The sequence below is a fragment of the Rhinopithecus roxellana genome, chromosome 13 (genome assembly GCF_007565055.1).
Source record: "Rhinopithecus roxellana isolate Shanxi Qingling chromosome 13, ASM756505v1, whole genome shotgun sequence".
Lineage (NCBI taxonomy): Eukaryota > Metazoa > Chordata > Mammalia > Primates > Cercopithecidae > Rhinopithecus > Rhinopithecus roxellana.
The window spans coordinates 43,603,164-43,613,641 of NC_044561.1; the positions used below are offsets into that span (position 1 = coordinate 43,603,164).

Below are 10,478 nucleotides of genomic sequence, written 5' to 3' on the forward strand. Positions count from 1 at the left end.
TCAGTTAAGCCGGAACCTCCCACCCTCGGTATGTGATCACTCTTGATATCTGATCGGGTTCCTCAGCTGCCGCCATGCCACAGGTGATGTCTGATCACCCAGCCTGTCTTCAGCAAGAATCCTGTTTGGTTGGTTTAGCCAGAATCCCCCTTACCCTTGATGCTTTCTCTTAGTGATTTTTCCACCAACCCCACCCTGATCTTTGGTTATAAATTAACTCCCACTTGCCCATACTGTGCTCAAGTGGATCCCAGTCTCTTTCCCACGGCAAAATCTGCTGGCTGTGATCCCTGTACCTGTCTCCGTGATCCTGAATAAAGTTGGCCTCGCCATCTTTAACAAGTGTCATTGAATGATTTTTTTTTTCTTTAACAAGCACTTCGTGAGCAAACAAAGGGCTTTTTTCCACCCCTACCCACTTGACTTTAAATGACCAAAGAATATTTTAAGAAACGGGGTTCGAGATTATCCATCCAGAAGACCATGTTCCCAATGAAAGAACAAGAGCCTGGAGGAGGCTCTGGGCTTTGGAGCTGGCCAGACCAGGGCCCACTCCCTGTGACATGCTCGCAGAAGAGTATTTCCTGCCTGCTGGCACACAACTGGTGCTCAAACAGCAGCGGGCAGCACTGGGCAGTGGTTCAGCCCCTGACCTCTGAGACCAGACTCTAGATCCAAACTCAGGCTCAGCCATTCAGTATTCATGACCTGGAGGAAGCTATCGGTTCGGTCCCTCAGTTTCCCCATCTGCAAATGCGGATAATAGTAACACCTACCTCCAGGGCATTAAATGAGTTAATACTAATGAAGTGCTTCGTGCTTAGCATAAAATGAGTACTATATAACTTTCCATTCAATAAGAGGAATTATAAAGCTGATAAACATTTAACCACCTGCTGAAGGAAAAGAGGGCTGTCTTGATTTGCAGGTTTGCATTCGGTAAGTATTCCCAGGCTACCAACATGAAGCTCACCATGGAGCCAGGTACGGGGGGCTGGCTTCAGCACACCATTGCTTTCCTATGTCCTAAGCAGAACTAGCTCCTGAATCATTAAACTACAAAACCCCAACAACCCGCCATGAATGAAAATGAGTATGACTTTTTAGTCTCCAGAAACCTCACCAAACAGGTCACAACAAACAGACACTGATCATTTATTTACTCTTCACGTACAGATAAAAATATAAGAACCAGGTCATGTCACAGCTTTGGGATTTTTTCTAGGATTAAAACTAAAGTTCACATCTTTCTGGGTATGAGGAAAGGAAAGTGACTAATATACAGGTGGGAAGGATCACCACTTAAAATATATCAAAAACGTTTAAGCCTTTTAGTCACATCTTAATAGACCTTACCTATGTCTGCTTTGTGAAGAGAGAGGATCCTCAGGCCCAACGTCAACACAATAAATCCCGCATTCTTGTCTCATAAGCAGGAAAGAACTCGGTACCGTCCTAAGATCGCTTTCAAAGAGTCCTGCCTAACCAAACACATTCTCACGCCTCTGGTTTCTCAGCTCTCCTATCTCCCCAGTTATAGGTTTGGTTGAAGTTTCAGGAAGTGAAAATTCGATCCCATTGGCGGCTCGCCCAGCTCAGAAGCCCTCTGAAAGCAATGAAGAATCAATGCTCAAAACCCACACTTGCTTTTCATTCACGATCCCTAACAAGGAAGCCAGGGAAGGAAGGAACACCGGGAGCCACCACCATTAATTGTCAAATAAAAGCCACGGGACCCAGAAGCGGTGGCAGGATAATCCTATCTCTTCCAGCAATCAGAACATGATAAACAAAAATATTCAGTGTGCCCAAATCAGCTACCATGGACTTTGGAATAGAAGACCAGAGTGATGCTGCCAATAACATTCTCCAGCTGGGTCGGGCGTGATGACTCACACCTGTAATCTCAGCACTTTGGAAGGCCAAGGCGGGCAGATCATCTGAGGTCAGGAGTTCAAGACCAGCGTGGCCAACATGGTGAAACCCCATCTCTACTAAAAATACAAAAATTAGTTGAGTGTGGTGGCGGGCGCCTGTAGTCTCAGTTACTCGGGAGGCTGAGGCAGGAGAATCGCTTGAACCCGGGAGGCAGAGGTTGCAGTCAGCCAAGATCAGGCCACTGCACTCCAGCCTGGGCGACAGAGAGAGACTCTGTCTCAAAAACAAACAAACAAAAAACAGAAACAAAAACAACAAACAACAATAACATTCTCCAGCTGAAGAGAAAAGAAGGGGCGAATGTCCTGCTCTGACATTTGATCTGAGAGGGGAAGCGCTGCTGTCCTGAAAAGACCCGGAACTCCCACTCAGTCCTGTTCATCTTTAAAACAGACATTTCCTCGTTCACACAAGCTTGTACATCTCATTAACTAGTTTCTGAAAGGAGCAAGATGTAACGTAGATGAGGAGAGACAATGCTGTTTAGCGAGTGCTTACTCCTGTCATTTAAAGGACTGTGATGACGGCTCTCAATTCTGGAAAGCCAGCCATCATGAGCACTTGGGGAAATTTTCCTTTAAGTGCAAAAGAGCAACAGCGGGTGGCCCTCAGGCCCCATTCCTGGATGGCAGGGAGCTCCTTCTTCAAAACAGACAGTGTCAGCCACTTGAATCTCACAATGGCACGCAGCTGTCCTCACACTGTTTTGGTCCATCCTGGGCTGAGAGTTGAGTCAGCCCATGAGTCACCTGCCTGGCCACCATGCAGCAGGACGATGCTGTGATATCATATCTGCATCCCATGACATGATGAAGTTACTGCCAAAACAAGAATCATTTCTCCTAGTTTCTCTCCTCTGGAGATCTCAGGACACGTTTGCTGGAGACTTACTTTCCAAATAACCAAGTCAACGCGGATGAAGTCAGGCTCACAGACACTGACTCCCACCCAAGATCCAGGGGTATTCTCTGCGGTGAAGTCTCCACTGACCTCACCATGCACCACTGTGCACACACCTGCTCCTTCTCGAAGCCCCCACGTGTGACTGGTACTGTTCGAGTTGCTGGAGGTGTGAGAGGGAACAGACAGGCCAGCCTCAGACTCAGTGACCCTTCTTCAAACTCCAGACAGCACTATCACCATCCACGGACACGTCCCAGCCAATGACCAAATGATCAAAAAGAGCCCCTTCTGCCAAAATAACCGCACTAACATCACATTATACAACGGGATGTTCTATCTTCTTAAGGATAGAATGCACAACCAAATGAAAGTTAGCCAACAGTGGATTTCAGTGGCTGTTGAGCAGACACTTGTTTACGTGTAATCAGGTAAATTGCATACACAATGATTGGCACAAGAGTTCTACTGAGAGAGAAAGGCTGAGCGAGAAACAGAAAGATCACCTCAGGAGAGGTACTGCCTGCATCATCCAAGTTTCTTTTCTTGTGAATGACTCATTGTCCCAAAGAGATTATAAACTTTTTAGGGCAGAAATCAGGTCTGGTTCTCTCTCTCTCTTTGTTTTTTAAATCTAGCTTTGTAGCTTACAAAGACAGTATTTAAATGTTTTTATGGAGCTCCTACCACCTGTACCTCAAAAACTATTGGGGAAAAAATTAATAAGCATGTTTGACAAAGTTGAGGGATACAAGATCAATATAAAAATCTATGTGTTTTTATACACAACAACAGATGATTGGAAATGTAAATTTGAAATACAATACAATTTGCAGGAAAAAAATATATTTTCTCAGTTCCAAAGGCAAAATGAGTACGATGAAATTTAGCAGAGGGAGATGAGACGCCCACTCCCAGACAACACCAGCACCCCAAGTCAGGACAGTGGGTGACCTCCCAGGAGTCCAGGTGCCCCAAACTGAGTGCAGCCTGGCGTGACAGGCAGGCAGGTGGCAGAGGCCCCCAGGTCACTCCAGGCAGAGACCTCAACACCACACACAAGCCACTGGCTAAGGTTTAAAGAACTTGTCCAAGTCAGTCTGTAAAATGGGGATGATACAGAAATAGGGTTGTTGCGGGATTAAGGGAGAAAGCAAGGCCGCAGCTCAGTGCCTGACACATGACGAGCACTCAGTAATAACATAATGATGGCAGATAAGATTTATCTTCCAACACCTAAGACCCGGCTATGTGGAGAAGGAATTCAATTTATTCTGCGTACATCCAAAGGACAATACCAGAATCATGATCAGAATTTCCAGAAGAGTAGACTTGGATTCCATCTGGGGAAATCAAGTTTCCAACAATTAGAAAGTTCAAATGCAACCTGAGGCTGGGCGCGGTGGCTCACGCCTGTAATCCCAGCACTTTGGGAGACCGAGGCGGGTGGATCACAAGGTCAGGAGATCAAGACCATCCTGGCTAATGCAGTGAAACCCCATCTCTACTAAAAATACAAAAAATTAGCCAGACGTGCTGGCAGGCGTCTGTAGTCCCAGCTACTCAGGAGACTGAGGCAGAAGAATGGCGTGAACCCAGGAGGTAGAGCTTGCAGTGAGCTGAGATCACACCACTGCACTCTAGCCTGGGTGACAAAGCGAGACTCGGCCTCAAAAAAAAAAAAAAAAAAAAAAAGGAAGTTCAAATACAGCCCGAAGCTACCTTAGAAAGTACCAAATTCCTCAAACCTAAAAACATATGTTTCAAGATTCCTCAAACCTAAAAACGTACGTTTCAAGACTGGAAGATCATTTCTCTAACATATTCCAGAACAGAATTAGGCTTGAGTGTCAAGACCAGACATGGTGATCTCTCAACATTGCTCCCAACTCCTTATAAATGCATCACCAGTGAACTTGAAAATGTCAGCGAATTCTCTGTCAGCAGAAGCTTGCAGAAAGAACTCTAAGCCCATTGTCCCTAGAAAGCATGCTCTCCCATAACCCCTGGGCTGTACCGCAGTGGGGTCGGGCTAAGTGCCCTGCCAGGACAGCCCCTTGGAAAGCAATGGCCTTAAAGGGAATTTGCCACTGCATTGTGCACCTCGGACAAACAAACAATAATAAAAAGCCTCAGCTTAGTTCCATCTGCCAAGTCAGACCTCACTTGAACATATTTTTCTAACAAATCCAATGGTCATAGCCTCTCTTCTGAGTTCCACTTGACAGCCTCAATTTTTCCACCTAGTCTGCCCTTGAGTGAACTTCCAGACTTCTGCTGCTGCAACCACAAGCCAAGGTGCCCTTCAAACACTTCCTGCTTTCTTATCACAGTTCTGTGCCCTAAACCCCTCCTGCTCTCCTGCCATCGATGCCCAATGGCTCAGCGCTATCCACACACAGATGTTGGAGCCCTCGCTTCCCTCTTGTGGACTCACCTCCAGGAGGATGAAAAGCCTGTCTTTGAGTTTTTTGCCCTCTCAAACTTCACTCTGTTAACAACAAAAGTAACTACCCACACCCCTGCCAGAAAACCAACCTTGACACCCAACCAGTGCATTTCCGCTCATTCAGTTCCTCTCTCCTGACCATTGCCAAGCGACCAGGAATAACCAAGTCCCAGGTCAGGCTCTGCCTCCTCCTGGAGCCCAGTCTCTGTTCTAGGTCATCCTGAAGAGCTGCCTGTGTGCTCAACCAAGCTGCTACCCTGTCACAGATCCCCTTTTGCTTCTCCCTGGGTGTCCATAGGCTAGGTGGGGCCAGGGTGGTCAATGGCCATGGGGACATCATAAGCCCCCTCCTTCACATGCAGGCCCATATCTAACTTGGTGCTTGCAAGTCAGGGCCTTCCAAATCACCCTTAGGGCCAGCAGGGGCCCCACAAAGGCTGACCCCATTCAGGCCTCAGCTCTCAGGTACATAATGCTCCTGCACCCCAGTACCGAGGCCATGCAATGCATCTAGTATTGGAAGACCCCCTGACAGGTGTCCTGGAAAGTAAGGCGGGGCCGGGAAGAGTAGCAAAGGCCTGGTGACTGCGGGATGAGGGACACTCAGGGAGTGCAGAGCAGGAGGGACCAGAGAGCAGAAATGCACCTGGGCCTTCAATGCCCCTGGGCTCTCTGGATCCCCATAGGGAGTCTCCCTGGCCTCACTCTCCTCACCAGGAAGGCCACTTTCCAAGTCTTCAGCAACCAAAACTGAACAACCACTCCATTGACCATTCACCTTTCCTTTCTATCTCAATGCTCAAGGCTTAGATCTGCTCAGTGCTCCCCAAACCCAGAATTTTCAAGAGGGCTTAGAAAAAATAAATAAATAAATAAATAAGCTTCCTGGGCCCCATTCTCAGAGTCTGATGCAGTAATGGGGACCAAGGCAATGATCCCACATTATTATGAAGATCCTCTAGGGAATCCTGCCACAGATTCAGGTGGGAAAGAGTAGGCGTTATCAGCCAGACTTCTGGTGTACATTTCCTGGTAGGGCCCTCACCCTTAGGTTGGACCCAGAGTAGGGGGACAACACACTCCCATGATGATGATGGTGGTGGTGGTGGTGGTGGTTACTGGCATAATGTACTGCATGCATCTACCTTTTCACCTACAGGACATGTGCACCAGCGTCTTGTCACTCAATGCCCCCATGGCCCAGGAGGTCAGCCCTCCGCAGGCCCCCTTTCAGAGTTCTAGGCACTCTGACCATGTTATACTGCTAGAGGGGGCAGCACGGAGCCCAGGTGGGGCTTTGGGCAGGGACTAGGCTTTCAGGTCAGGGAGAACCAGAGCCTGGCCCAGGAACAAGCCCTTTTCAATCAGGATTCCAGGTGCGTTGTTTTCAGCTTCCTTCCCTCCTTTTCTCCACTTGCTGGTAACATTCCAACATCCCGGAGGGGGGACCCAGGGAAAGAGCAAAAGGAATCGATACTGTGCAGATTGTCACTAAAGCCCCTTCTAGGCATCCTGTGTCTCCGACTCAGAGCCCAACACTGGAAGCCCTGACCTGTGGAGCCAGATAGGCTGTGTTTACCCCCAATTCTGCCCCTTACAGGTTAAAGACCTTGGACAAGCTACCCAATCTCTCTTCCCCAGTTTCCTTACAATTGAGTTAAGTATATTATAAAGGGTTTGCAATGATGCCTGGCTGAAAAAAGAAAGTGCCACATCAATGTCTGTGGTTATTATTATAATGCCAGTGCAGCCAAATGTACTCCTACAATTAAGGTGACTTGAGTTCAAGATAGAGTGGCCAAGGGTGTGGGGCAGGCCAGCACCTAGCAACCTGGGAGGCCTTGCCTGAGGCTCCAGCAACAGCACAAGCTTGTTGTTAGAAGGTTGTCCTTCCCGGGTGGGAATAAGGGAAGCTGCTGGGGACCAAACAAATGTCCAGGCAGAGAACAAAGGCCCAGCCAGTTCACCAGCTGATCATCAAAAATAACCAGAGGCCGAGGTGCAGATGGCCACCTCCAGGCAGAGGTCTCAGCCCATAGGATGCACCCCTAGCTCTCCAGCCTAATGTGTCCTTAGCTGAAGGTGTTGCTAGATTTCATTCTAACCTCATCTGTCCAGTAGTCCCGCAGCGAGCAGGGCAGGTCCCACTTCTTCAAAAGCACTCAGCAAAGGTGGGGAGGTCCCGAGCAACCTCCAGTGACTTTCTGGGGGAACTCCTGGTTACCTGGCCCACCAGGCCCTCCCTTCACAGCAGCAGCTAAGGAGCCAGGACTGACTTAGCTCCCTCCCTCCCCAAGTCTCTTTGCGCTGGTAAACGCTCCCTGCCACACTCCCAGGCCCCGTCCTTCCTGCAGGGGAGCTGGCTCCATCCCCACTTCCTGGAGTACCTTCCCAGACTCCTGGGACAGGTCAACAGCCATAGTCTCACTTTAGGTTTTTCAAACGCCTTGTGACTGGGCTGCGTAGCCTTTGTAATTTTCCATGATTCGGGAGGTTCTTGCGGTGAAGTCAGGCATTGCCTTGGGCGCGATGCGCTCATCTTTCCTATGGGACCACCGCACAGGTTCGCACCGAGGGGAGGGCTGCGCAGCCTCGAAGTCAAGCCCTTGGTGTCCCCTGCCCAACAGGCTCACCTCGGGCCGCCGTGTTATCCTTTCCTTCCCAAACAAGCCACCAGGATTCCTCGTGACTAGGCCTGCCATCAGGGCGTTCTGAACAGGACTTAGGGCCACCGCGCTGTGCCCTACCGCGGAGCGGGCGAAGGCCCTCCTCTACCACAAGCGCTCAGGGCTCTCGGCGCACAAACTTTCTGGACATGGCGCAGTTTTTCATCTGGACCCGTGCTCGAGCAGAGCGCCCATTGCTAGGCTGGAGCACTTGACCACTCAGGGTGCCACTGTGCTGAACCCGGCAGGACAGGTTGAGGTGGACCGAAGCGACCAGGTGCCCCGCCTTCCCCCCAACCCGGCACGCAGCGCAAGCCAAGGAGCCTGACGAGTTCCTCCCGGGCGAGTAACTGCGGGTGCCAAGTGTCCAGGCGGCCCCGGCCCTGATCGCAGCCAGCGGGTCACCGCAAAGGGGCCTGAGTCGCGAGCAGTCCCTCCCCGGGACTGACGGGCAGTTCGCGCCCAGCCCGGAGGCCCTCCCGGAGCCTGGCCCAACGGTCCCCGCCGCGCGGGCCCTATCGTTCCCGGCATCTCAGCGAGTTTCCAGTTTCTCCCTACCTCTGTAGGGAACCAAGAAGCAGAAGGAGTTCAGGTAACACTGCGGGACTGCAGAGATTTCTCCCAAACAAAGAAGCCAACGGACAGCACTCCCGGTCCTCGTCCCCAAAGAGAAAAGGTTTACCGGTGCTCCCAGGCGAGGGCCTTGGGGGGCAGGCGGACGAGGAGCCAGCTTCGGGGACCCAGTAGGACCCTCTTCCACCGACTGGCTAGGGACTCGCAGGACCACCTGCCCCAGCCTCGCGACGCCAAGCCAACAGGGGCGGCCAGGGCTCTCGGTCGCACGCAAGGAGTCCCAGGCGCCCAGCACTCTCCCAGCGCCCCTGGAGGCGCCCTGCCAGGCTGACCGCAGTGCTCCACCCTTGGGCGCACTCACCTGCCGCGCCGCGCTCCTCACACCCGCTTTCACCTCCGGGCGGGGCAGGGGGCATCGGCGGGTCCCAGGCGCCCAGGTTCCCCTCCCCAGCCCCACTCCGAGCCGGGACCCCGGTACAGGCGCCGCTCACCTGCCGAGCTCCAGGCGGCGATCCCCGCCCCTCGCCCTCCTCCGCTGCCTCCTGCTTAGCTCGCGCCTTCTCGACCCGCCCGCCCTGGCTCTCACTTTAATCTCAGGAGGCGGCGTCCCAGGGCCCAGGGCAACACCCCCAAATGCGCGTCGCGGGTCACCCCGGGCGGGTGGGGGCGGGTGCGGCGGGAGGAGGCGTTTCCCAAGGGAAGCTCGGGACGGGTTCCCAGTCTAGCTCAACCCCGGATGCGGCGGGACCCAGGAGGGACTCTGGGGCACTTCCCGGGCCCTGCCCCAGCGGCCAGCCTGCCCCACTCGGGTCCGCGGCGCAGCGCTGCCCGAGGGCTCGAGTTTGGGTTAAGGAGGGGGATTCCGGGGAGCGCTCCTCGAGTCCTGGGTAAGGCCCCGGAGCTGCTACCTCACGAGCTCCTGCAGGCGGCCGGCCCCGTCCTGGCCTCCGGGGAACCCACTGTGGCCTCTGTGCAATGACCCAGGAGTCAGCCTTGGGGGACCGCTGGCCCAAGCACGAGTGGCGGGGACACAGCGCCGGGCGCCCAAGACCCTCCCCAGTCCGCCTAGGCTGGCCTTTCTTGGCCCCCACCAGCGTCCAGTGGAAAGGGCTCCCCAGGAGGGTCCCAGGTCTCTCTGCACCACTGTCCAGGGCGGGAGTGAGGAAGCAGTGGAACACACCTCAGCTAGGAAGACGTGGCCGTTCCCGGGCACTTCAGAGGTTCTTTCCAATGTTTGCAATTGCGGGGGCTCAGAATTCACCAGAATTTAATAGGACTGGAGGAGACCAGAATTCACCACCCCAAGTAGGACTGGAGGAGACCAGAAGCTGCTACCCCAAAATAGTCCTCTTTGGCACACTGATGATTTGGAACTGGTTATGTTGAGAAACTGCAGACACCGGAGTACCTCTGAGAAACTGCTCTTTTGTAAAGGAAATTTGCACCTGTAAAGGAAATGTTCATTAGTCAACATATCTGTACCAGGAAGAGAGCTGTTCCCGACGACTTCTGTCACCTGGGAAACTTTTATCTGCCTCACTGGGCAACCTGTGTTTGCCAGACACCTCCTCTCCTTACGCTCCCCTCACTCCTCCACCACTCCCCAGAAGCCTCAAACCCCCATTTCTTTGTGTCACTCAGAGTGACAAATCATCTGGCTGCTGTACCTTTTTTTTCCCCAGAAGGGGTCTCACTGTGTTGCCCAGGATGGAGTGCAGTGGCTCAATCATGGCTCGTTGCAGCTTCAACCTCCCAAGGCACAAGTAATCCTCCCACTTCAGCCTCCCGAGTAACTGGGACTAGAGGCGAGTGCCACCACACCTAGCTAATTTAATTTTTTGTAGAGATGGGGTCTCCCTATGTTGCCCAGGCTGGTCTCCAATCTGGGCTTAAGTGATCCATCTGCCTTGGCCTCCCAAAGTGCTGGGATTACAGGGGTAAGCCCTGGCACT

General features: G+C 52.3%; 1 protein-coding gene across 3 annotated transcripts in view; it reads right to left on the reverse strand.

The window, feature by feature from the left end:
- The window catches only part of TMPRSS2 (transmembrane serine protease 2), a 40,844-nt gene extending 31,755 nt beyond the window's left edge, over positions 1-9,089 (reverse strand). The window contains exon 1 of one of the 3 annotated variants that reach the window (XM_010354509.2): positions 9,018-9,089. Coding sequence is in view for 1 of the 3 variants with exons in the window: in XM_010354508.2 (XP_010352810.2) it covers positions 8,888-8,942 (55 nt within the window). In the remaining 2 variants the exon portion in view is untranslated. Of the gene's footprint in view, positions 1-8,511; positions 8,607-8,887 lie in introns of those variants that run through there. The other 2 variants (XM_010354508.2, XM_010354510.2) reach the window with 2 other exon arrangements.
- Positions 9,090-10,478: the final 1,389 nt, after the last annotated feature.